Source organism: Lissotriton helveticus, chromosome 7, assembly GCF_964261635.1.
Source record: "Lissotriton helveticus chromosome 7, aLisHel1.1, whole genome shotgun sequence".
NCBI lineage: Eukaryota > Metazoa > Chordata > Amphibia > Caudata > Salamandridae > Lissotriton > Lissotriton helveticus.
Window position 1 is genome coordinate 1,410,470,290 of NC_136068.1, and position 27,611 is coordinate 1,410,497,900.

The following is a 27,611-nucleotide window of genomic DNA, read 5'->3' on the forward strand; positions in this document are numbered from 1 at the left end:
TAACCCCTACATAATCCAACGCTTTCCCTACTGGTGCACTCTTTGGAGTGGGAATAGTAATTTTTACCCCTACGCTATACAACACTTTCCCTACTGTTGCACCCACTGGAGTGGGAATAGTAATTTTTACCCCTACGCTATCCAACGCTTTCCCTACTGTTGCACCCACTGGAGTGGGAAAAGTAATTTTTACCTCTACGCTGTCCAACGCTTTCCCTACTGTTGCACTCTTTGGAGTGGGAATAGTCATTTTTACCTCTACGCTATCCAACGCTTTCCCTACTGTTGCACCCACTGGAGTGGGAATAGTAATTTTTTCCCCTACGCTATCCAACGCTTTCCCTACTGTTGCACTCACTGGAGTGGGAATAGTAATTTTTACCCCTACGCTATCCAACGCTTTCCCTACTGTTGCACTCTTTGGAGTGGGAATAGTAATTTACACCCCTACGCTATCCAACGCTTTCCCTACTGTTGCACTCTTTGGAGTGGGAATAGTAATTTTTACACTTCCGCTATCCTACGGTAATAATATTGGATATTATTTAATTATATTATGTTACTATATATATATATATATATATATATATATATATATGTTTTAATAAATAGGATTGTAAACATTTTTTTTTATAACTTCCATTAATTATTATAAGGTAATTTAAGTATAATTTAGTAATTAATTTTGAATATTAATTTAACATTGTTTTTAATAAAGTCGATATTTTTTATAAACTATTTTTGTAAACGATATTTTTTACTCGATATTTTGGTACTTACCTGTTTGTAGATACAAAGTCGATATTCTGTCTGTCGATATTTTGTCGCCGATATTTTTGATAGTCGATATTATGTCCCTCGATATTATGTCAGTGATCCACAGCACCCTGCCCCTAGGGCTCCCTTGGGGGTGACTTGTGTGTAATAAAAGTGAAGTTTGAGGCCTGGCAAGTGGTCTTAAATGTCAAAATTGCAGTAAACTGCACACATAGACCTTGCAATTGCAGGCCTGAGACAGGTTTGCAAGGCTACTTGTCTGGGTGGCACAACCAGTGCTGCAAGCTCAATAGTAGCATTTAGATTACAGGCCGATGGTATATGGTATGCCACTTTACAAGGGACCTACAAGTAACTTAAATATGTCATTTGTGTATACACTAATGTTACCATGTTTAGGGAGAAGCAAATGCACTTTACTACTGCTGACCAGTGCTAAAGTGCTCAACGTGCTACGGCCAACAAAAAGATACAGCAAAAAAGGAGGCAAACTAGTAAGAAGTAAAAAATTGTACAAAATAAACCAACACGCCGTTTAAAGCAAATATGTATTTAATGCAGCACCTTGGTATTAACTCGAAAATGGACCATGTGTTTCAATTCATAAAATAAATTATTTTAACTAATATTTACACATTTGTATTTTGTAGTGAAGCAAAATTCATCACTTCAATATTCAGGTGCTGTCATGTCAAAGATAAAACTTTCCAAAGTATACAGAACATATAACATTAGCAGAATTAAATAACTAATCTAAATAAGAGATTTGAATTTTAAAACTGAAAATCTGACTTGGGGTGGTATGATCTTTTATAGAAACGAACACTTTCAAAAGATTTGGACAAGATGATGCTTAAAAAAACAGAAGGATAAAAACAAATTCTTTTTCGGTTTGTGATAGTTTCAAAAAGAGGATTCATCTGGTAAGTATCTCTAAAAGCCAGAGTGACACCTGGTTACTGTTCCATATAAATAAATGGGTGGCAAGTGTCGCCACAGGTTGCGACAAAGCTTTTGTGGCACAATAAGAATTACAGTGAGTTATGTCTAGCACCTAGGACGCCATTGACACTGCCATCCCATCCTCATTATTTAATCTAATCGTAAATTAACTGGAATCAAGCATTTACTCCCATGATGGGAGGAGGGTTCCTATGATACATCTACCAAAAGAAATGTGGCATGACCGAGAAACTGCGCTACCACAAAATAAGTGATCACCAATATTTAACATTTCCATCTCTTTTAGGTCTCCAAAGTATTCCCTAGTATTTTGGATAGAGAGGCCAGATGATGCTCTGAAACGTTAGCACCATAATCAAAACGATTATGCAGCAATGCAAGTCCAATACGACCGGAGTCAGAGCACTGGTGAGAAGGAGGATCTTTGTTATGGTGTAAAGGAAAAGCCACGTGTCTGCTTCGCATAGCAAATATGGCTGCCCGATCCGTAATGAAATAATCTCTATTTGTGATTATGAATCAAAGTGTCATTATTGCATGAAGCAGCAAGCTTCAGTGGAGGTCATGATTCACATTAAGTTTGTGTACTTGGCAATAAGTGCCTCCTTCCTTAGATATTCAGAGGACTTGTTATTTACCACGAGATCATCACAGAGGAAAAAATACTCTAGGAACGGAGAGTTCTATTAGCAAATCAATGAAGCTTTTACTCGGCTGCTGATAATAAAGGAAATGCAAAGCTGGTTACAAGCTGACTGGCCTGGTCAATATGAAACACAGAGTCTGCTTATAGAAGAGAAAATGCTTAAGATAATATTTGGATCAACCCCTTCCAAAAAAAAACAAAAAAAAAAAACTATTTCAACAGTCCAGGAGCGGATTTTGCCCAACATCAACTAAAAGTCGACCTCGAACCCTACTGGAATTACATGAGGACAAGAAAAGAATGGGTTGTCAACCTGGTAAAAGTGATGTGTCAGGACCTTTAAAGTAATAACTCACTTCTGATCAACACAAATATGGAAAAATAACCAATTAAACAGTGAAAAGTTTTAATATTTAGACCGGTCAGAATGCTGATCCACCCTCAAGGGTTTTAGGGCAGTAAAACTGCACTATAACATTTAGGACTTCCAGCGAGAGCCCCCAGCCACCATGCAGTGTTAGTACACGAGTCAGGCTATACGGAGGAGACTTCTCAGGTAGCGAGAAAGGTGTGGCTGCACTCCACATCAGCCTTTCTACACAAGTCAGAAATCACAAAGGATGGGCCTGACTATAAAGTAGCAAGTCTGATAACTAGAACTATCGGTCCCACTGTGCATAATAAAGAAAGCAGTTGCTGGCAAAATTCTCAACCTCCAGTAGATAGAGGAAATCATTTGCAGAGATTGAAAACTGTAAATAGGTGGAAGACTCAGGTGGCAAATATTGCATCCTCAAGGGACTCCCTCCACAGAAAATGCACAACTCATCTGTAAACGATGCAGGGGAATGTAGTCATTACGTAAAACGTTTACCATTTCCTTATTAGATTCTGCACAATTTCTAAAGTGCAAAGAAAAGATATACCATGGCAAAATGGAAATTACTGTTATGCAATGAATTATCAATCACTGTGCGTGGGAATTAAAATTTCTTACTCCATATAGAGCCAAACTAAAACAATGTAGCAACATGTTTCAATGAAAACTTTGGACGGCTCAATACAAATTATTTTAACAGGAGAGGGACAATTTAATGTTTAATTCATTTCATTGCCAGTCATGGGTTAGGTTTGGGCGTTATCGTTTGTATTTCACAAATCACCTTGTTACCAGCTGAGAGCTCCATTAGCCAAAAACCATTAATTAATTCCAGTAGTTGATTACAATTCCTGAAACTCCTTCTCCTGAAGCCACAAATACTTAACATACACCACTGGAGCTTACTCCAGACCGATAGGGCATCAAGAACCTGATCCCAGCAGAGAAGCTACTCGTCAGTATCCGCAATCTTCAAGATGCATCTCACATCTGCAAAAGCCCTGAACAGGTTAACAGGTTGTCAATGTACTCAAAAGAGTATCAGTCAATTTGTCTTTAGCTTCTTGCTTTCCAGGTCTGGGGATTCTTCAAGTTCTCTTTTTTTACCACCAGGCACACTACTGTCAGCTTCTTCTGCTCCATTCATTTTTTGAAGTGCAAGTAGAGCCTCTTTCACCTGACGCAGCTCCCGCTTATCTCGCCTCTCTTCCATTTCCTCAATTTCCTCTGCAAACAAGGCTTTCAGTGGGGTAGTCAATTTAGGAATGACCCCGAAGTCATCAATACGAATCTGAAGTGAAATCAAAAGAAACAATCCATAGTTAGCCTTCCTTCAGCCACTTACACGCATTTTTCATTAGAAAATACCACTTCCGCCCTGCATTTTCCCATTGCCTACAATGAAGTAACACTAGCAAACTGATAGCAATGGTTTTTCCTAAACGCATACAAACGCATGTTCAAGATTGAGAGGCGATATCCTCACCTGGGTTTAAAATGAGTCATTTCGTCAACTGGCATCAACTAACCGAATGCCAGTGTGTGTATAAATGAAACCTTACATGCCCTTTTCCTTAGGTCAGTGGTTCTTAACCTGCGGTCTGAGAACCCCCTGGGGGGTCCCGCGAAGCCTACTCCCAGTGTCCGGGACGGTTTTACAACATTAAATATTACCATTAATAAATTAGAATGAATAAAGAATATAGAAATAACTAGCCAAAATTAAAAATATGAAAACCTTTTTCTAGATAAAGGGAATTAAAAAAGTATTTCAGCATTTGTTTGGTATATACTTATTTCTATATTTTTGTGTATTGTTTTTGTGCAATTGCTTAGGCCTGAGGCTACCGGCTTACTATAATGACTCAGTAGGGCTCCCCGGATTCCAGGAATGATTCAGTGGGGGGAGGGGGTGAATGTCTACAGAAGTCAAACATTTAAAAACACAATACCTGAAGGGCATTGCAAGCTTTCCACCAAAAAAAAGAAAGGAAAATGCTACTTACTAGTATGCATCTGTACTTGGCATGTAGAGCTGAAGATTCCTACACTTTGCATTAGATCGCCACCTGGTGTTGGGCTCGGATGATTGCATGTTGTTGTCGTCTTGGAAGAAGTCTTTGTAGTCACCAGATAGGTGACTCCTCCCTTGAACGATAGTGCGCATGGGCATCGGCTCCATCCTTGTTTTTTGCCATGATGGGAAATGATGGAGTTAGTAGAAATAACAAAGGGATGTCCATGCGTGTATATCTAATTAAGATAAAAACTGGATCAGATACTGGGCCCGGGGAGGCGGGAGGGTAAGTAGAATTTTCCGATCGAGGCATATGAGCTGCAGATCCTACATTTAGCATTGATTGTGCAGCAGTGTCTCCCCTAGCGGTGGTCACCTGTATCCGTTGCAGTAGTTTGAAAGAGTTTTGAGGACAGCTTGGCCTACTACTGCAGCTTGCTGCTTAGCTTGCACATTAACACAATAGTGTTTAGTGAAGGTGTGTGTTGTAGACCATGTTGCTGCCTTTCAGATGTCTTATAGGGGAATGTTCCCTAAGAAAGCCATGGAGGCTCCTAGTTTGCGTGTGGAGTTCACTCTAGGAGGAACTGTTAATGTGTGTTTTGCCTTGTGATAGCATATTTGCATACATTTAACAATCCACCTTGCAATTCCTGATTTTGAAATGGGGTTGCCTTTATGTGGTGGAGAGAAAGCTACAAATAGTTGCTTTGTTTTGCGAAAGAATTTGGTCCTATCTACGTAATAGAGAAGAGTACTTTTTACATCTAGTGTGTGTAGAGCTCTCTCTGCTACAGAGTCTGGGTTTTGAAAAAACACTGGTAACTCTACCGATTGGTTTAGATGAAAAGGAGTAATTACTTTAGGAAGGAATTTAGGATTAGTCCTTAGAACCACTTTATTACGGTGTAATTGTAAAAATGGTTCTTGTATAGTGAAAGCTTGAATCTCACTAACTCTCCTAAGAGAGGTAATAGCAATAAGGAAAGCGGTTTTCCATGTGAGCAATTGCAGTTCACACTTATGTCAAGGTTGAAAAGGGGGCCCCATGAGCCTGGTAAGAACAATGTTTAGGTTCCACACTGGAGAGGGTGGTAACCTGGGAGGAATGATTCTTTTCAATCCTTCCATAAAAGCTTTTATTGCCGGTACTCTAAATAACATATGTTGTCTGTTTTGTAGATATGCCGCAACGGCTGCAAGATGTAAACGTATAGATGCATATGCTAGATTACATCTTTGTAAATGGAGAAGGTAACAGATAATATTTTGGATGGAAGCATCTAAAGGATCAATTTGATTATTAATGCAGTAAATGGCAAATCTCTTCCATTTAGCAGCATAGCAAGCTCTAGTAGTAGGTCTTCTGGCTTCTTCAATGATATTTATACAGTCTGGTGGCAGGTTAAGGTAACCAAACTCTAAGACTACAGGAGCCAGATCGCCAGATTCAGTTGACTTGGATCTGGATGCCTGATGTCTGCATGGTTCTGCGTTAGCATAGATGGTGTCAGAGACAGTCTTTGGTGTGGAACAAGAGAGTTCCAGTAGTGTGGTGAACCACGGTTGGCGTGCCCATGTGGGAGCTACCAGGATCAGTTTGAGAGACGGTTGTCTGAGCTTGCGTACTACTAGTGGTATTAGTGGGATTGGCGGAAAAGCGTACGCAAATCTGCCTGACCAGTTCATCCATATTTCATTACCCTTGGACAGCGGGTGTGGAAACCTGGTGGCGAAGGTTGGGCATTTTGCGTTTTCGTGTGTGGCAAACAGGTCTATGTCTGGATGACCCCACTTGTGAAAGAATGGTTGAAGAACTTGCCGATGTAGTTCCCATTCGTGAATCTGTTGCGTCTGTCGACTTAACAGATCTGCTATTTGATTGTGAACTCCTGGAAGGTGTTCTGCAAGCAGATATATCTTTTGTGGAATGGCCCATCTCCAAATGTTTTGTTCAAGCTGTGACAGCTGCAGGGAATGTGTGCCTCCTTGTTTTTGTATGTAGAACATGGCTGTCATGTTCTCCGTCCGGATAAAGACAGCTTTGTTCTGTATGTGCACTTGGAAGGACTTTAGTGCTAGGAAAATCGCAAGCAACTCTAGGTGATTGATGTGAAGCGCCTTTTGTTGAGCGGTCCATCTTCCCTGAGTTGTGTGGTGGAGCAGATGTGCTCCCCATCCTGTCAGGGATGCGTCTGTTGTCAGTACTATCTGTGGAACAGGCTCGAGGAACAGCCGCCTTCTGGACAAGTTTTTGGTGTTCCACCACTGCAGAGAGTGATGCGTGCGGCTGTCCACCAACACCAGGTTTGTCAGTTGTCCTTGTGCCTGATTCCACTGATGTGCTAGACATTCCTGCAATGGGCGCGTTTGCAGTCTTGCATATGGTACAATAAAAATGCAAGATGCCATCATGCCTATTAATTGCACAAACTCTCTGGCTGGGAGAGAGTGTTGGTTTTGAAACCTTGTGACTAAGGCTTGAATGCTCTGTATCCTGGCTGGACTAGGATAAGCTAGAGCTGTATTTGTGTTTATGGTAGCCCCTAGGTATTGATGTACATGAGAGGGCTGTAGATGTGACTTGGTGTGGTTTACTGTAAACCCCAAGTTGTGCAGTGTCTGAATTGTTTGAGATGTGTGTTGAACACACTGGTTGAATGACTTGGCTTTTATGAGCCAATCGTCTAAGTATGGGAGGACATGGATATGTTGTCTTCTGAGATGTGCTGCTACTACTGCTAGGCACTTTGTGAACACTTGTGGTGCAGTTGTGACCCTGAATGGAAGGACTTTGAACTGATAGTGTTGTCCTTCTAGCACAACCCTGAGATACTTCCTGTGAGAAGGATGTATGGGAATGCGAAAGTAAGGTCTAGTGTAGTGAGGAAATCTCCTTGTTGCAATAATGGGAGCACTTGTAAAGTGATCTGAGTGTATATACAGATTGAGAGGCCTTAAATCTAGAATTGGTCTTAGTGTCCCATCCTTTTTGGGTATTAGGAAGAAGAGTGAGTAGACCCCTGTTCCTTGATGTTGCAATGGAACTAACTCTATTGCATCTTTTTGCAGCAATGAGAGAACCTCTTGTTGGAGCAGCGTTAGATGTTCTGTGGACATTGGACGCTGTTTTGGGTGGTATATTTGGAGGGATAGCCGTAAGCTCTAGGCAGTAACCATACTGGATAATCTGTCTTACCCACTTGTCTGTTGTGATGGAATTCCAGACAGGTAGGAACTGTGCTAATCTCCCCCCTACAGGAGTGGGATGCTGTTGGGGGAGCTGAAGTAAGTCACTGTTTAGTTGTGGAAGATGATCGATTGTTATTACCTCAACCTCTTCCCTTATTGTTATTACCTCTGTAGCCTCCTCTAAAATATCCTCTATTGGAGGATGTTTGTGTACTGTTTTTTTAAAGGAAGTTGAATTGTCTGCTCCAGTTTGTTTGGAGCCTCCTCTGTAAAAGAGCCTCTTGCTTGAGTGGACTGCAGAGCTCCCATAGATTTTGCTGTATCAGTGTCCTTTTTCATTTTCTCAAGTGCTACGTCTACCTTTGGACCAAACAATTGTTGTTGGTTGAATGGTTGATTTAAGATGGTTGTTTGCACCTCTTGCTTATACCATGAAATGCGTAGCCACGCATGTCTTCTAAGGAGGACACTAGTGTTTATTGCTCTAGATGCAGTGTCTGCTACATCAAGAGCGCACTTGATTGAGGCATTTGAAATTATTTTACCCTCTTGTATAAGGTAATTTGCCTGTGCCTTATATTGGTCAGGTAGATGTTGTAAAAGGGTTTCTAACTGGTCATAATGAGCCCTGTCGTATCTTGCGAGGAGGGTTTGTGTGTTAGCTATTTGCCATGTATTGCTAGCTTGTGCAGCTATCCTTTTGCCTGAAGCATCTATTATTTTTGATTCCTTATCAGGAGGTGGTGCCTCACCTGATGTCTGAATTTGTTCTTTTTCTAGTGTTGGTAACGACTAGGGAATCTAAGGGTAGCTGTCCTTTAATGTAAGCAGGATCCCCAGGAGCGGACCTGTACTTTTTTCTATTCTTGGGTTTATGATCCTAGCTCGTACAGGATCTTTAAACACTTCTGGGGCATGCTTAATGACCCCTTTAATCATGGGTAATATTTGAACAGACTTTTGTGAGTGTCTAACAAAAAATCTTCTTCTGCCTCATTTGAGTGCATTGTTACATTATGATAGATGGCAGCCCTATTGAGTAGATGTCCAAACCCAATATTATCTTCAGGAGGAGATGGTTTGGATGGATATGTATGTGGGTCAGGGATATCCGGTATATCTTGTGGGCTTGGATATTCCCAGTCTGGTGCATCACTAGGGTATGGAAAGGGTTCATCTGGGTCTCTCCCATCCCCTATGTTATACTCATCATTATTCTGTGGAGGTGTTTGTGGAGGTGAAGATTGAGGTGGAGAATTTTGTGGTGAATGAGCAGGTGAACTTAGGTGAAATGTTAAAAGGAATAGGAGGTGAAAGAGGAGGTACAGGAGAAGAAGGGTGCATAGGTGATGTAGCAGAGTCCTTCTTGACAGGCACTGGAGTTGAAGGTGCTGTGTCTAGCTTCCTCTTTTTATGTGGCATAGTGGAAACATGTCCTGTTTTTGGATCTATGTATATCCTTTTTTGCAAAGGATCAGGTTGAAAATGCTCTTCTTGAGGAATCGCTTTTGGTGCGGATTTTTTCGGCTCCGGGCCTGGTTTCTTCTTGTATTTAGCCTTAGGAGTTGTTGTAGAATCCTTTGGCGTAGTTTTCGGCACCGAAGGGAATGTTTTCGGAGTCGAGGCCTGGTTCAAGGGCTTGGAGGCATCGGAAGCAGGCTTTGTAGGTTTCGGCACCGAAGATTTTGGGCTGGAAGCTGTTGGTCGGCTTGGAAGCATCGGAAACAGACTTTATTGGTTTTGGAGCCGTCTTATCCTTGGGAGTCGACGGTTTCTGAGTGTTTTTCGGAACCGGTACTTCTTTCGGTTTCGGTGCGGAGGGAGCTGGTAGTATCGGCACGTGCGGTTTGCTTGGTATGGAGCTACCGGAAGGCTCGATGGCTTGGCTTTCGAAGCATTGTTTCGGTCTCAACTGGGCCCCAAAGGCGAAGTTTTGACCTTTGCCTTTGGTGTTGGGGCTGGGGTAGGGGCAGTCGTACTCATGCGTTGACCTGATGGTATGGAGCCATCGGAGTCGTCTGCCTCAGATACAATTTGGAGATCGGAATCTTCCTCAGGGACACATGGACCTTCGTCCAAGATATCCACCGGTTCCAGTGCTGATCTCTGCATTTCGTGTCGACAGGCCCTCCAATCTCGAATGGTCTTCTTGGATCGAAAAGACGCACAAGCCGTGCAGCTCGACTCGTCGTGTTCTGGTGATAAGCACAGGTTAAACACCTCTTGATGGTCGCTGCGTGGAAATTTTGCTCCACACACGGGGCATTTTTTGAATGGTGTTCTTTCCATGAGTTGTAGGCCTCACCACGTGGGTAGGCCCAACAGCCCGCATCGACGACCGGAATCGAACTGATGAAGTTTAGATTATGGATATTGATGTCGAAAGTTGTTTTATAAAGTTTTGCACGAAGTCCTTGGAAAGTAGATTTCGAACCGGAGTGGAAAAGTTGCATCCGAACCGAGTGGTGGAAAAAAACAATCTAAGAATGGAGCCGATGCGCACTATCGTCCTAGGGAGGAGTCACCTATATCGTGACTACAAAGACTTCTTCCAAGACGACAACAACATGCTAGCCCAGGCCGCTGTGGACCATCCGTGCCCTCTTATAGGCGATTTAGAGCAGGACGTCGAGTCCCTGCAGGGATGGTTGACGGAGAGGCTGAATGATCTGGCCCCTCCAATGGCCCTGCGGGACACGGCTAAGAGGGTTTCGGCCCCGTGGTTCACTGAGGCACTGTAGGCTACTCGCCGCCAGTGTAAGGTGGCGGACAGGGCATGGCGCCTACACTATGATCTGGAGGCTAGACTGGCCTATAAGTCTATGGTTAAAGCATACCATCGGGATATTCTCCGGGAGAAAAGAGATTATCTGGCTAGGAGGATTGATGCTGCCTCCAACTCGTGTAAAGAGATCTTCACTGTGGTCAGGGAGTTTATGGCCCCCAGATCTAACTTGCCCCAAGGGGTTCCATCTGAGTTGTGGGTCTGTGATTTGGCCAAATTCTTCATGGATAAGATTAAGTCTATCCAGGACTCTTTCACAGTTGTGCCTGCTGGGGCGGGTGCTAGTTTGGTGTCGGGACCGGCGCGGTTGCCCGCGCAGGCTGCGGTTCTCGCAGTTCCCTTCTATTTCTATTGATGCCTCCCTAGGGCTCTTGGCCACTCTTAAATCGGGTTCGCCCCTAGACCCCTGTCCGGCCAAATTTTTGGCTAAGATGGCTATCGTGGTCAACCCACTGGTCAACCCACTTGTGAATTTGTCTCTTAGTGAGGGGAAGGTCCCGTCGCCATGGAAAAGGGCTATGGTGATCCCCCTCCTCAAGAAGTCCGGTTCGGACCCTGAGGTTTTGGCCAATTATAGGCCGATCTCCCTTCTCCCGGCGTTGGCTAAGATCACGGAGAAGCATGTGCATGGCGTCCTCTCCAGCTTTTTAGAATCCAGTGATCTGCTTCACCCTTCGCAGTCCGGTTTCCGCCCTAATTTAAGTACGGAGACGGCACTGTTGGAGGTGTCAGATCATTAGGGAGACACTGGATGCTGGAGGCAGGGCCATGCTGGTCATGCTTGATCTGTCGGCGGCCTTTGACACCGTCCCCCATGAGGTGCTCCTCGCCAGACTTTATGACATCGGTCTGAGGGGGACGGTGTTCAATTGGTTTACATCTTTCCTTGAGGGCCGCCAACAAACGGTCTGGGCCTCTCCGAGCTCCGCCGAGATGCCGCCATTGGGAGTCGGTGTTCCGCAGGGTTCTGTGTTGAGCCCGACTCTCTTTAACATCTTTATGACACCTTTGGCGGCACTGGTGGAGTCTTTTGGGGCCCGGATCGTGTCCTACGCGGATGACACGCAATTGCTTTTTGCGTGTGGGAAGGATCAGGCCTTTGATGGGGAGAATATTCGGGGGTGTTTGGAGCTGGTCTTTAACTGGTTTCAGTCGAACAGCCTCAAGGCCAATTCCAACAAATCGGAGGTGTTGTTCTTTGGCGCTCCCTCGACCCCGACTGGCGGGCGTGGTGGCCCATGGATATGTGTCCCCCTGCCCAGGCATCGGTGGTGGCTAAAAACCTGGGAGCAAAGATGGACAATAGCCTGTCGCTGATTCCACATATTCAGGGCCTGACGGGCACCTGCTTTGGGATACTCAAGATGCTCCGGAAGTTCCTACCTTTGCTCACAGAAGAGCATCGAAAGATTACTGTGCAAGCCTTAGTGGGCTCCAGACTGGACTATGCGAACGTCCTGTATATAGGTCTTCCGGAGTATCTTGTCCAGCGGCTGCAGGTTGTGCCGAATTCCGCAGCCCGCGCCATTTTCGGCCTTCACAGACGAGTGAGAGCCTCCGGTTTGGTGCAGTCGCTTCATTGGCTGCCCATTAGGAAGCGGGTCATGTTCAAGGTTTTGACCTTGGCGCATAAAGCGCTATTTGGCGCGGGGGCAAAGTACCTACAACGCAGGCTGGCCTTCTACCGTCCAACTAGATCTCTGCGGTCAGAGTCTTTGTTTCTGGCTGTGGTGCCTCGAGTGAGGAAGGCACTTACTGGGGGACGCTCCTTTAGTTTGAGGGCCCCTCAGTTGTGGAACTCCTTGCCTCTGGCGTTACGGTCCTCCCCGAATCTGCTCCTGTTTAGGAAAAGCCTGAAGACTTGGCTTTTTAACCTTTAGGATCCCTGTTTTTCTCTTTTCCTTGTTTGCTGTTTGCTGAATGTTATGTTTTTTACTCTGAGCTGCCTCGATAAAGCGCCAGGACACTCCTCGGAGTAGCCGTGCGCTATAGAAATAAATATATAACATAACATATATAACATAACATAACATAACATGCAATCATCCAAGCCCAACACCAGGTGGCAATCTAATGCAAAGTGTAGGATCTTCAGCTTATATGCCTCGAACATTAACTTTCTAAAAAATACCTTGTGGGAAAAAGGATGAAGAAACGGGACACTAGGACGATTGATTGGTGGTACAAACAAAAGGTTAGTCATGAAATTGATGGCAAAAAAGAAAAAAACCAACATTTTGAATTGATTGACCAAACTAAGTAGATAAACAACGTTTGAATTTGGCAAAAAGAGGAGCACTTGGAAAAGAGGGGTTCTCTGGCACGTACATACAGACCGCTTTTTTTTCAGTTGCCGTTAGGTTACAATAATTAATAGGAACTGCTGGGGTAACCCTGTCAGCAGTACAGAATAAAACTTAAAATGACAATGGAAATTCCAAGAAACTGAAGTTTCTAAGAAGGGTCTAAACTAGTAGAAACAATTGCTAATCATCAAATGTAATTTAAAAGAGCAATGGAAAAGGCCACCTCTACTAGAACATTCAGGCCAGGTATCTGAAATGTGTTGCATGCTCAATAATTAGGACCAGATAAGCAATGATCAGCTCCACTAGGAACCGCCTAGTCTGAACAGCTCCTCTAGATGGAAAACAAGCATGCCAAGACCGTTTCATCCTGCTCGGGCCTTGTAATTGAGGTATAGCTTGAATCCTGTGGCACAGTGTGCAGAGGACCCACCCTATGGGCATACCCATTTCTTAGCAAGTTTGACAGCTCGCCCTACTGCACAGTCAGAAAACCCCTGACCGTAGAAAAGTAAAACTTGGCCAACAAGAGAATAAAAATGCTTTTGCAGCTATGAAAGCAAACCTCTATATCGGAACACAACAGGGCAGGCAGCAGAAATGTTCATAGAACGTCTCTTGTGCCTATACAGTGCACATATGACATATGTCATCTGTGTTACCTTTGGCGTTGTGTGTTATGTTCAAAGGGTTGCTTTGGGACTAGTGCAGGCGAATCAAGGACAATGAGATCTGAAAATTTACCATTAATGGCCCCTTTGCAGAGCTGCCACTCATTAGATGACTGCTAGCAGGCAACTGGCACTGAATGTCTGAGACCAGCTTTGGAGAGTAAATGATGGCCCTATCAACATAAATGATCCTAGTAGATCCCTAAAAGCCTACTTCGCTTTAGAACTATAGGTCTGTGGCCTGACCCATATATGACTGATCGCTCTGCCTTATCCTTACTAATCTTCCACAGACGGAAGTAATTAGGAAAAAGAATCACAATCCTCAGAAGGAGTACCCTACTGTACCAAAACAATACTCTTTAAAAGTATACCTGCAATTTCACAAACTTGTCATATAAAATAAAGTTTGCAGCTAATGCCACCACCAGCCAAGCCCCGCACCCATACCCACCTGTCAATGCCATGAACTAAAACCTATAAGATGTACATGATGTTAAACTTCAATCTGAATATGCAAGACCTACCACAGTAAGGTCAAGAAGAATAAAATAAATTTGTAAGGCAACAGAAAGTTTGTTGATAAATAATCATAAAGGATATCCTGCTATGGCTGTAAGTTGAGAATGGGGATTTTACTACTTACCCTCATATGATCGAAAGCAATCCCAACTTTTTCATTGAAGTCAGAATTAAACAGGGGAATTTTGGCATATCTCTGACTGAAGTGATTTAACATGATGAATTCTGCATTCATATTCATACCGACGTTGATCGCTTGAGATGTTGTACTGTGAATATAAGTAATTCATTGTATTAGGTAAAGCAATCTGAGTGAAAATAAACATTGATAAAAAGTGAGAAAAGTACATTGCAGGCAGGCGTTTTGCCTTTCTATTTCTACTTTGTGCTCTGTTCCAAATGTGGACATCTTGTGATTTCAGTTTGTTTAGAACGTATCACACTAAGGTTTCCTCTAAGGACAGCAGGGAACAGGAGAGAAAAGGGGTTAAAGGTTATTTTGTTTGTAATGCACACACTATGAAGTAAAAAATCTCTAGTCGTGGTCCGCAGGGAGATCTGCCAGCAGGGGGCGAAGTTCATAAATGATACATATGGTGACATTAAGAGGAATGAGGGCAAGTCTGACAGAATTAGAAATTGAGAGTGGCTAAGGGAACACACAGAATGTGAAGACAATCTTTGTCCAACGTCAGGGCAAGGCTCAATGGGGGCATGACAGGCAGGCTGGCTCACGGAGAGCTCCCTCATAGTGAAAGAGGATTTGGCAATGTGAAGTCGGGAAAAACACGGGAATCTCAGAGGAGCGTGCTTTGATGGAGGCTTCCGTGAATCATTGGTAATTCACCCACGGCCACTTCTCACATTGAAAACGGTTTCGTACAGACGCAACGGACCACTTGCAATGTTAAAAAGTTTGAGCATAGCAGTTCATGGCCACAACATGTTCTATTACTGGTTCTTGCCAAAACCTATGAGACTGAATACAGTTTTGATAGGATTTAGCTTCACAGAGAACACAAATCAGGACTGAATGGTATCCAGAAAGGTTGTATGTCTAAACAACTACTGCCTAAATCACGACTTCCTTAACCACGAAAGCCTAACCGCGAGTTATTCTTAACCACTACCTTTTTTAGCACGACTTCCTAAACCACAAACTGAAACATCTCGTGTTTGGCCATTAGATGGCACTATTGTAATAACAATACTTCTTCCGTGAAACACTCGTAAAAAAAAGACGGATCTAAATGTACTATGTTAGTATGCATTGATAAGGCATACCATTAGCTCTTTTTTAATTTATCCTTTTTTGTGGGGGGGGGACCCCCCCTCCCCTTATTTTCCCTTAATCCCTTAATTCTGAGGAGTGAAGTTATACAGGAGCGGAGGGTAGTGGAGAGACTCGAGGTTTAGGGAAGCCATGCTTAAGGAAATTCGTGGTTTTTGAAAGTCGTGGTTCCAGCTTCGTTGTTCAGGTAAGTCGTTATAAAATCTTTGTTGTTAAGGATGTTTCCCCGTCCAGAAAGAGCATGTCAGTTGCCACTGGACAATACCTTGAGATATAGATGCATATCAGCATCCTGCTATGGGGTGAAGTGATACTTGACAACGCCACCTAGGGGCACTGTGTACAGATTAGCAATCACAGGGGCTATTACTGGAGCACTGCTGGAATTTATAAATGGCATAGGACTAGAGGGTACTAAAAGTAGTCCATTTAAATGTATTAATGCCTATTAGTTACAAAGGAAGAGAGCCACTTGAGAACAAGAGTGTGGGACATGGCCCTTCTTGGGTGATTTCCCTAAATGTTTTGTTTTTTCTCCTCCTGGTTTTTGCCGATTCTCTTTTCGTGGCCATAGGACTCTGGGCGCTTTCAAACTGTAATACAATGTGAAAGCACACGCGCCGTTCCTACCCATGCTAGGAAGTGGGGCTTACTTGATTGGTTGAGGTGTTGCAACTGTGAGAAACACCACATACTCAGGGCAGGTACTGCACTGGCTAATGGTGCGACGCAGCACTGATTGTGCCATCACCAGGATAGCCTTTCAGTAAGTAAGTAGGTACATATGCCCTCTGCAGGGTCTGTCAAACTTAGTGCGTAGTATTAGACTGAGTCAGTGGGGCATGCCTCCGTCAGAGTTTGCTTCGACGTCCGCAGGGAGGTGAGATCATCAGTCAATTTGTCATCCTGTCCTGTTCACCGCACAAGCACTGCTTCTGCTCCCACCCATTCCAACAAGTCGCTTCTACAGGTCTGTATTGTAGGGGGTCTTGAGATCAACCAGGCTATTGCATTACGTCTCTTGGCCACCACAAGGCCTAGGTTCTCAAACGGTCTGCTCAATTTCATTTTGGGGTTGTCTGGGTTTAGGCCCAGTGGACACTGTTTAAAGGTATGAGGGATCAACCTTACCATAATGGATTTGATGTGGGATAGAACCTCTGTCCAATAAATCACGATGACAAAACACCGCCACACAATAGGATTACGATCAGCTTTTACGTATCTGCACCTAGTGCATTCACAGGACCTAACAGGTTATACATCTTGCGACCTACTCAGAGACATACAATATAACGACCTACACCTTATCTGCTTAAGTTTGAATCAAGAGATAATAGAGCCCCACGTACCGCCTCATGAATTTTGGTCCAGTCAGTGGGTCTTTGCAGGCCTGTTGCCAAGTGGACTCTTGACAGCTCGGTGTAACTATTTGCCCGGACTGCCCGGTATAAATGTATTATATGTTGACGGCCTATAGCTTGCGAAAGTATGGTAACCATAGTTTGTGTGGCCTCAGGGAATGAGGGCCACACCTGCCTGGCAGAAGCTGCAATCTTGGCATAGTGCAAGAAATGTCCTAGTCCAAAGGACTCTTGTATAGTTAAAGAACAGCCATTTGAGTACAAATCAGAGAGCATAAGGCAGCCACCCTCCTTTCATCTGTCGACATGGACTGGGAAGGGACACGATCCACAAATCCAGATCTGGAGCAAAAGGTGCCCGACACAGCACCCCCTGAACGGTCTTTCGCAAAGTAGAGGCAACAGCCACATCACATGCGACAGACTGGGACACAGTTGCCCCTCATCAGCAGAGCTCCAAGTTGATAGCCATCATGAGGGCCTGCAAAAAGGGACAGCTCATAATTCTCATCCTTGCCAAATCAATTAACGGCAGGTGGATTGCTGGGTAGTACAGCTTCAGTCAAGGAACTTCCATGCCCCCTTTCTCCATTCACACTTCAGGGTAGCCAACCCAGTCTTGAAGCTCTTCCTCACCCAAAGGAGTTGCACCAAGAGGCAATCCAGATCTTTAAAAAACAGGTGCTGAGCCACATACATGGTTCCCTGCAGTATATACATGCATCAAGGAGTGGAGGAGTGTGGCTCAACGGTTAGAGCGGCAGACCCTGATGCAGAGTTCTGGCCAGGGACCAGGGTTCGATTCCCGCCTCGGCGGGGTCTCGGGCTCAATTTCCTCGGACCTGTTAATTCTCGCCTTGGTGCCTATTCTAATCACGGGCCCAACGCTGCAACTCTGGCCAATAGCTTGCTTAGCCTCCACACCGGCCCCAACAGCGCTAAGAATGCCTGGCTTCGCCCAGGAGTGGACACTTCACAGGGAAAGCCAGGAGGGGTTCCACAGCGGTATGAGTATCAGCGTCAGGAAGCCGAATAGGCGACACCGCAAGGTGACCGTCTGGTGACAGTGCGCTCTATAAGTACCATGACATTTACATTTTGACATTTACATCAAGGCAGCACTACCATTTTGATAAGGGTGATTTTTACCCATGAGGTATAACCGCAGTGAGTTCCCAAAAATCTATTGAAGGGAGGAGATTAAGTACTACCCTCACTTGATTTAAGTTGTGGGCTTCTTTTCAGTGACAGGCAACTGTGTGGCCAGTAATCTGCCCAAAAGGTTTATCGGAACAGGGCTGACTTAGCGTTATCGATAAACGGTTTGAATGCTCACCAGATCCCAGATTGCGTGTAGTAAGATCGGTACCGATATATTGAGCTGACTGAGGTAGAGCATTGGGTCGCTGGCATACAATGAAAGGATATGTTCAGTATTGGCAAAGAGGATACCCCACTTTCGAAGGACACTATGGAGGCGGCACACAAGCGGCTCCATTGCTAGAGGAAAAAGCAAGGGTGACAATAGGCACCCTTGACGTGATCAAGGCCAAAGTAGGATATCCGCTGACACGTAGTGGCCAGACCGCACTTTCGTGACTGGGTGTGCATATAGTAGCTGGGCCCCTTCATGTAGTTGTGACCTAGCCCAACCGCATCTAGTACCTGCTAAATATAATCCCAGCCAACCTTATAAAACACACACACACACACACACTATGTCTAAAAAGGCAAGGCTGTAAAGGTCATCTGGTAGCTGGGGTGTGTGTCGGACATGTGTGCAGGCTAACAAGGTGCAGAGGGTATTACAACAGGGAGTGAATCCAGACTGATCAGTGTGGATCAGTTGAGGCAGGTAAGGCAGAAAGTGCGCTACCAGTGTGTAGCTGAGAATCTTTTTTTTTTTTTTAACAAAAACCTTTATTACACCTTCAATTCACACAGCGAAATGCCTACATCCCAGTGGGCTGGCCGCTATAGCAGGTTGTATGACACACGAGACATGATCACTGGTTATTTAACATTCGTGAACTTTTCCTTCATCATGTCCGCTGCTAAAAAGAAATGGCGTGTTATAAGCAAAATTATACTCGTGAGGTCAGGTTTTTGATTTTTACGTTTTCTTCCCCCCCCCCCCCCCCCCGCAAACAACAAAAACTTAAAAGAACAGTCAGGAATAATCATGTGTTCATGTAAGTGTTACCACTGAGTTATCGTGGCCCCCGCAACCATGTACCCTCAAGTATTACGCTTCCTAGTTCTCCCATCTTCCCCAACTACAATACACGTGTTGAGGTATGGATCCTTTCTCAGCTAAGGTTCGCAGTCCCCCTTGACCCCACCCCTCACTGAAGTGTGGCTATACATCCCTCCCCGCAGTCCCCCTTCCTCCCTTGGTGCAAATTACTTCAGCCCTCCTCCTCTTCCTCATCTGACTCCGCTAGGTCCTCCTCCGGCAAAGGGTCACAGATGTCCCCCCTGTAAATGTTCCATTTGGACCAGATTTTATTCCATTTCCCCGGGCATGCGCGGTTGGAGTACACCGCCCTCTCGGTTATCATTATTCTATCCATGTTTAGACACCAGGCCGACGTGGTTGGAACCTCCGCCACTCCCCACCTCTGTGCAATATCACGCTTCGCTACAACCAGTCCCACCGTTGCCCAAAGCCGCCCATGTCTAGTAACATCTGTAGGTGCCCACACGTTTAACAGGCATCTCTTTGGTTCTGGCTCTAGGGATAATTCCAATGTTTGTGAGATCGTTCTCATTATTTGTCTCCAGTATTCCTGTATGCGGGGCAGTCCCATATGGTGTGGAAAAACGTTCCCTCCTCCCCACAACCCCGAAGGCAATAGGGGTGCTGAGCTCGGGATATACGGTGTAGCATTGTCCTCGTGTAATATACCCTGTGTAGAATTTTCAATTGCACTAGTCTCAGTCGTGCCGAGATGCCCACTTCCTTGGGCGAAGCTAACGCCTCATTCCATTCGTGCTCATCCATCTCCTCTGTGTCTCCCTCCCACTTCACCTTCAGGGAAAGCATTGGGTCCGGTAGATTGTTAATCAGTTTGCGATATGTGAAAGATGTCGCTCGCTCCAACATGAAATCAGTAAGGAGGCGGTCCTCCAGCGGGGAGGACTCTGGTAGGTCCGTTCCCGCGGGGAGGGCCGTTTGCAGTGCGTGTTGGATCTGGATGTATCTATAGAGTTCCCTGTCATCAAGTTCGTACAGTTCCTGCATTCTAGCGAAGGGTATGACCCCTCCCCTGTCCCATAGATCGCCCACAGTGGAAATGCCTATTGTATCCCAGTGCGAGAAACCCTTGCTAATTCTCAGGTTACCAAGGACTCGGGAGTCCCACAACGGGGTTAATTTGGTGATCTTACCCTTCCATCCCAGGGCCGCCGTTGCCGTGTGCCAGAGTGTTACCGTCAGTCTAGTAGGGCCCACTAGTGTGCGCGTTTTACGTTGCTCATATAACGGGGCCAGGAGGGTGGTGGTGCCCAATTGCATTCTGTCTGCTCGGAATGCAGGTTCAGTCTGCGGAGCATGGATCCATTGGTTAATGGGTTTAAGGTGTGCTGCCCAGTAGTATAATTTTATATTGGGAAGGGCAATACCTCCGTCAAACCACCCTCTATGCAATTTGGATTGGGCTACACGTGCTGGGAGGGTCCCCCATAATAGGGTTGATACCAACGCTGATATCTTTTGGAAGAACCCTGGGGCTACCGGAAAGGGAGTATTTTCAAGAACATATAAGAGTCTAGGCAGAGCCATCATTTTATAGAGTGCTGCCCGTCCTAAAAGCGTCAATGGGAGTCATGACCAAAATTGCACATCACGTTTGAGCCTGTCCATGTGGGGCCGTAGATTTTTGTACATAAATTCCACTGGGTCCGCGGTGACCTGAATGCCCAGGTATTTAAACGAGGTACCCGCTATCCGTAAAGGACAGTCCGCTGCCAGGACCGGGGTTTCCCCCTTCAGGACGTACATCTCTGACTTACTCCAGTTCAACGTATAGCCGGAGGTCTTACCATAGGCATCGCAGAGGTGTAAGAGCGCAGGGATTCCGCTGTCAGGGTTGGTAAGGTATATCAGCATATCTTCTGCATATAGAGACAGCCGGTCCTCCCACCCCTCCTTCCAGCTAATACCCTGAAGCCGAGGCGACGTCCTAATCAAAGTGGCCAAAGGTTCTAGTGAGATTGCAAACAGCAACGGCGACAGAGGGCAGCCCTGTCGTGTGCCCCTGCCCAGTGGGAATTCTCGTGAGATATGCCCATTCGCCACCACCCGCGCCGTGGGGTTGGTGTAAAGCAATCGCACCCATGCAATAAATCGGGGGCCGAACCCCATGCGCGACAGTGTTTCAAATAGGTGGGCCCACTCCACGAGGTCAAAGGCCATCCTAGCATCAACTGCCAAGATGACTGCCTGAGTAGTGATCGATTCAGCACGAGCTAACACCCCATGTAATCTGCGTAGATTTAGTGCAGTGTTTCGATGAGGCATGAAACCGGACTGGTCCGGGTGTATAAGTGATGCCAAGTGGGGCATCAATCTCAGGGCTAGAAGTTTGGCGAGAATTTTGGTTTCTGCGTTAAGCAGCGATATGGGACGGTAGGAAGAGCACTCCTCAGGTGGCTTGCCCGGCTTGGAGATGGCCACTATCGTAGCCATTCGTTGATCCGGCGGAAGTGTACCCCGCCCCAGGCATTCCCTATACATTTCCAGTAAATATGTACTGAGGGTCTCAGGCATTGTCTGGTACCATTCCACTGGTATTCCGTTGGGGCCCGTTGCCTTACCCGGGTTCAATGCGCTGATCGCAAGTTGTATTTCCTCAGCGGTAATGTCTGCATCCAATTCAGTAGATATTTCCGGGGTCAGCGTACTGACCTCGATTGGAGCTAACACTTCTCTGGCCATTGCAGGCGTCACCTCACTCTCTGGGGTGTATATCCGTTCGAAGTGGTCTGCGAGCAGTTCCACAATGAGCTCCGGGTTGGCATGCACCTCTCCCCGGTCATTTTTCAATCTATGGATTCCCCTTGAGTTCCCTTCTCGTTTATCGAGCCATGCCAACATCCTTCCCGCCTTGTCACCCACCTCATAGACCCTGTTCTGAGTGTTAGACATGTCGTTCCTAACGTGTAGGCGAATGTGATCAGTATACATCTGCTGTTGCAATGTAAGCGTGTGTAGAGTAGCTGGGGTGGGATGTTGTTCATGTGCTGTGGTCGAGTCCTGCAGTGTCAGTTCCAGGTGCGCTAGTTCCCGGGACCGCTCTTCCTTGTATCCCGTGATAGCATTTATAGCTTGCCCCCGCAGAACTGTTTTATATGCCTCCCAGAGGATCTCTGCAGATCCCACCGAGCGGACATTTTCAGAGTAATATTGTGTCGTGGCCTTTTTCAGAGCTTTGCGAATCTGGGGCACTTTGAGGTAGGTAGGCTGTATAAGGTATATGCGCCTACGTGTTGGTATCTGGGAGGAAAGCGTAAGAGTCAGTGGGGAGTGATCTGAGATCCCCCTAGGGTGAATCGCTATTTCGTCTACATATTGAAGCCCCTCCCCTAGCGTTAGAAAGTGGTCGATCCTAGACAGACTTCCATGCACTGCTGAATGGTAAGTGTATTTCTGATCTGAGGGGTGGAGATGCCTCCAAATATCTACTAGGCCCATGGCCGTTAAGAATTGTTGGAGCCGAGGGACCCCTCCCCCAGAGACCGGTGCCGGGAATCTGTCAAGTTGAGCATCTATGACCGCATTGAAATCCCCCCCCCCGAGGATGACTTCCCCTTCCGGGAGAGATAGGATAAAATCACCCAGTTTAGGGAGTACTATCGAGTGGAGCGCCGGTGGGATGTACACTGAAACTAGACTGATGAATTTCCCTTCCCACTGCCCCTGAAGGGCAGCAAAGCAACCTTGATCATCAGTCTTGGTCTGCAGGGGAATGAACAGCGCGTTTTTTTGTAACAGGATTCCAGTCCCACGGGAGCCGGACGTGAATGCCGAGTGGACCACCATTTTGTATCCTCTTCTATCCAAAGCCTTAACAGCCCCCCCTGTTAAGTGAGTCTCTTGCAGGAGCACTACAGTGGGCTTTTGCCTCTTAATCACTGCTAGGACCAAACCCCGTTTCACTTTGTCACCCAGCCCTCTCACATTCCATGTCATGAGTCTCAGGGTGGGACGTGTTCTCTCGGTGTCTGCGGTGCCTCCGCCATTCAAAGGTATGTCAGCCATTCTGAACTATGGGTAGCATGGGGTGTCGGAAGGCATACGTAGCATCGGCTATGAGTGCATGGTTATTTAGGGGAACGGTGGACGTCCCCATCGGGGCAGATTTCCTCCATGCTCTCGTCCCCTTCGGGGTATACACAGATAGGGGCCTGACATTATTCCGTGAAATATTATTCCAACTCCTAACTACAAAAAACCAACAACAACCCTCCTCCCAACCCCCCCTTCCCTGCATCCCTGCCTAACGGACTTACAACTGCCCGCCCCCCCCAACTGAGCAGAGTGCTTTACCCATCCCTTAACCAGAGTACTTGCTTGTAAGGGGGAGAGTGTCTCCCTGAGCAGGCGGCATCCCTGCGTGCATCCGGGGTGTCCATGCCAGCGTCCATATGCAGCTATGAAACTGTGCTGAAACCGTCAGCGAGCGTCTCGACCTTAGAGTTCAGTGGGGTGGGGGGGGGCTTCGTCATTCTTCTCCGCCCGCCCCTGCAAGTCCACGGGGCGGAGAGCCCTCCGCTCCTTCCCGGCCAGACGTTTGTGAAGCAGGCCTGCTGCCTCCTCCTCGATCCTGGGTAGATCTATTTATTCTCCTCTGTCTGCCCACGGTGTGCCATCCCTCCAGCCAGTCCCGAGCAGCGTCCGGGGAGTCAAAAAGCCATACCTTTTTGTCCGCTACCACTCGTAGCCTCGCCGGGTAGATCATCGAGTACGGCAGTTCCTTCTCCGGCAAAGTCTTTTTCACTTCCAGAAACGTTTTTCGCCTTCTGGCGACCTCTGCCATGTAGTCCGGGAAGAAGGCTATTCTCGAGTTCTGAATCTGAATGGCCGGTGCTACTCTTGCGGCCTGCAGAATGGCGTCGCGGTCCCTGAAGTTGAACAGCCGGGCTAAGATTGGCCTAGGCGGTCCTCCTGTCCGAGGTTTGCCCCCTGGCACTCTATGGGCCCGTTCCACCGAAAAGAAATTTGAAAGGCCCTTGGGCTGGAGCCTGGTTTTGATCATGTCTCCTACATAGATGTCCATTGCCCCTGTGTTTTCCGATTCGGGCACACCCAAAATTCGTACGTTATTGCGCCGGGAGCGCCCTTCTTGGTCATCCAACGTGTCTCTAAGTAGTTTATTGTCAGTCTGTAGCCGCTCCATCGCCGTTTGTAATATAGAGACATCCCCAACCAAGGATTTAGTGACCACTTCAACCTGTTTGACTCTTTCGCTCATTTTCTGGAGGTCCGCCCGGATCAAGGTGACCTCTGTGGCTGTAGTACCCACCGTCGCCTGTACTTGGGCCAGTGCCGTCAGAACGTCCTCCAACGTGGCCTTTTTCGTCCCCTCAGCTTCTGTCGTCTTTCCGGCGTTTCTGCGTTGCTCCGGCGGAGGAGTGTGTCTCTCGTACGCAAACTTATCCAGCTTGGCCTGGGTAGCGTTGTGTTTTGGGCCTCTGTTGGACATAGTTGTGTTCTTATGGGCGGTGCCGCCTGGTGTTGGGGAACAGTGTTCGGGCCCGGGAGGGATATCTGTCGTACTGCAGCTTCTATCTGTGAGGTTGCCGCGCAGACAAACATTCAGGGCGTGGGCCTCATGTCCCTCATTGGCCTTCAGGTGTAGGGCCCCAGCCCAGCAGAGACGCTAGGTCCGGCAGGCCCACCGCTGTAAGCAGGAGGCAAGACGCGGTACCCCTCCGACTGGTGTTGGTGCTTACGTGGCTCGCTGAGCCTATATGCCTGCAGAGTGTCCCAAGGAGGTAGGCGGGTACGCAGCACAGCCGACGCAAGGCCGCGGCTCAGCGTCTCACCTCGGCGTAATGTCCCAATGATAGGTGTGCCGGCACTGTCTCTCGCAACTATTTTACACCGAGGTGCCTCCCGGGGGGGGGGGGGGGCCTCCAACCATCGCCCCCACCGCCGAGGATAGGCACCGGTCAGTCCGCCAGCTCCCTCCTACGTAGCGCTTCAAGGATAGCGGGTCTCAATATCGCCGCCCTGGAGAGCAGGCTGCCTCCACTGGAGCCCTGGGTGCGATGCGCCTCCGGCGCCCAAAATGGCGGTCCCGATCCGTGAACCGCTGGAGTTGTCTGCGCCGCCTCAGGAAGGGGCCACTCAGCCGTGTCCGCTGTCGCTGGATGCCGCCGGGTCTCGCCTGCCACTCCGGGCCGGCAGGGGATGATTCAGGCCGTGTGCTCCAGGGACCGGCACTTCCGGTCTATCGTGGCCGCCAAGAGGTCACTTCCGGCCGGATCCTCTCATCCCACGACTCCGCTGCTCACAGGATGTCGGAAGGCCCCTCCCCACTCCGGTCGTAGCCGCACGAGTGTTGGCAGTTTCCAGGTCGTTGCCGCTTCGAATTTTCACCGGCGGGTGCCGCAAGGACTCAGGGTCCGGTCCACCCCGTTAGGCACCGTCTCACTCAGGATAAGTAGGTCGGATATTAGCGGGAAGCCGCCTCAACACGGGAGCCCCTCTAAGCTGTGGCCGCCATCGTCGGCTGCCAGCCACGCCCCTCAGCTGAGAATCCTTTGATCAACATTTAACATAGCTAATGGACGATATAAGCCCACCTCCATAGGGTCCATTCCAGGTTTCAGAACCAGTACGAGGGCATAGGACTCCTCTCTCCCAGGCTTCCATATATACCAGCAGGAGACTATCAAGGAAGGTTCCGGTGTACGCCTTATAGAATTCTGCTGATAAGCCTTCGCCCCCAGGCACATTAGCGGTTTGGAGCAATTTTGCAGCCTGTAATGAATCCTGTTTAGTAAGAAGTGACCCTAGTGACTACCTATCTTCAGGTGTAAGGCACAGCAGGCGACGTCCCTGTATATATTTATAGAGGGTGTCGGTGTCCGTATCTTGCAGAGTGGCACACACTCCCTGTAAATCAACCTAAGAAAACCCTATTTATCGTCTGCTGGGTGGTTGCTACGTGACCTATGTGGTCTCTCACCGCAAGCACGGGTTGAGGCGTGGACCCTTTCATGTACAGTTTCCTACAATTAATGAGATGGGTGGCTTATCAAATTGGTCCCACAACGAACAAACCAGGTGTCTCAGTCGGTCCCATCAAGCAGGCTGTCCAAGAGTGCAGGTTCTAGGGTTTTCAGTTTCTACTCCTCCAAGTCTATTTCCAAAGTCTAACGTATTCCTACCGTTGTGGCCAAACACAGTCCCCTAACAACCACCTTCATCTCATCCCACTCAACAGCTCTACTGGCTGCAATTTCCCAGTTAGTCTCAAAATAACGATCCAGTGCGTCCAATAATGTGTTAAGGAAGACTGGGCTTGTTAGGGCCTTCACCCTTAGTCGCTACAGTGGTACCCTAGGAAGCGAGTACGTCAATAGTAAAGGGAAGTGGTCAGATAAGCATCAACCTAATTAGGCTGCGTCCAAAACGCGATGCGGACGTGGACTGAATAAAGAAATAGGCGTTCCTGCTATGCGTTTGTGTCATTGGAGTGTAAATGTAATATACACCGCTCAAATGACTTTCATATTTCACTATACTAATTCACCAATAACCCTTAAAGGGTTCCGGAGTAGCGTGCTACTCGCTGAAAAAGAGCTTCAATGCCTCGTCTGGGGTAGTAAGTGCTATATAAATGCAATTACAATACAATAAGAGAATGCTCGCGTATGTGGATGCTATGTCTGCCATATATCCAGCTGCCCATACCATTTCACAGTTGTGCGAGGGCAGCTGTTATATTTGGTTTCGTAGCCTGGCGAGGAGGGGACCTGTCCTTTCCCCCCCCATCGATCACGCAGTTGAAATCACCAGTCAACATTATCTCAGATTCCAGGCATGGCTAGGCCGCCTCCAGGGTCCTGCCAAAGAATTGGCCATCAATATTTGGCGCAAACACATTAATAAAATAAAAAATATGACCATCTAGTGTCCCCGCCAGCACGACATATCAACCGCTTGAGTCCACCTGCACATATGACTTTTAAAAGGGCACCCCTATTGCTACCCATATCATAGTCTTGCGTGCATATCCAGAGTTGGAGGAGGAATAAATATGACCATGCCACCTTCTGTTTAGGTATTTAATGCACTCTCCCCAAACGTGTGACTCTTGGAGAAAGGCCACTCTCACTCCATATCTCCAGGAGGTATGTGTGTACCCTGTTCCTTTTTACGGGTTTATTTAGATCCCACATATTCCAGGTGAGGAATATGTAATGAGACCCTGGCGTAGGGTCTCGCATGCATATTTCAGTCTTGTAACCAGAACTCCTAGCATCCGACATTAAGCTGCAAGTCCCCCATCCCCTACCACTTTCTTAACAGCAACAACCCTAGTTGTAACTCTGCCCCCTCAACTACCTCCCCGGTCCCTCCCATGGGCAGAACTAAAAGAACCCCCTCCCCGACACAACCCGAGGCCAGTCTGGTCCTGAATACCACACCACTCCCCCCAAACCCTCAAGTAAACAACAACAATT

At 46.9% G+C, this 27,611-nt stretch overlaps 1 protein-coding gene across 2 annotated transcripts in view; it reads right to left on the reverse strand.

The window, feature by feature from the left end:
* Positions 1 to 1,311: 1,311 nt before the first annotated feature.
* Positions 1,312 to 27,611, reverse strand: part of ELAC2 (elaC ribonuclease Z 2) — a 397,407-nt gene continuing 371,107 nt past the window's right edge. For both annotated transcript variants that reach the window (XM_078654722.1, XM_078654723.1), the window contains 2 exons: positions 14,383 to 14,527; positions 1,312 to 4,056 (listed from right to left, as the gene is read on the reverse strand). In XM_078654722.1, the coding sequence (XP_078510848.1) occupies positions 3,811 to 4,056; positions 14,383 to 14,527 (391 nt within the window). In that variant the 3' untranslated portion in view covers positions 1,312 to 3,810. The remainder of the gene's footprint in view (positions 4,057 to 14,382; positions 14,528 to 27,611) is intronic.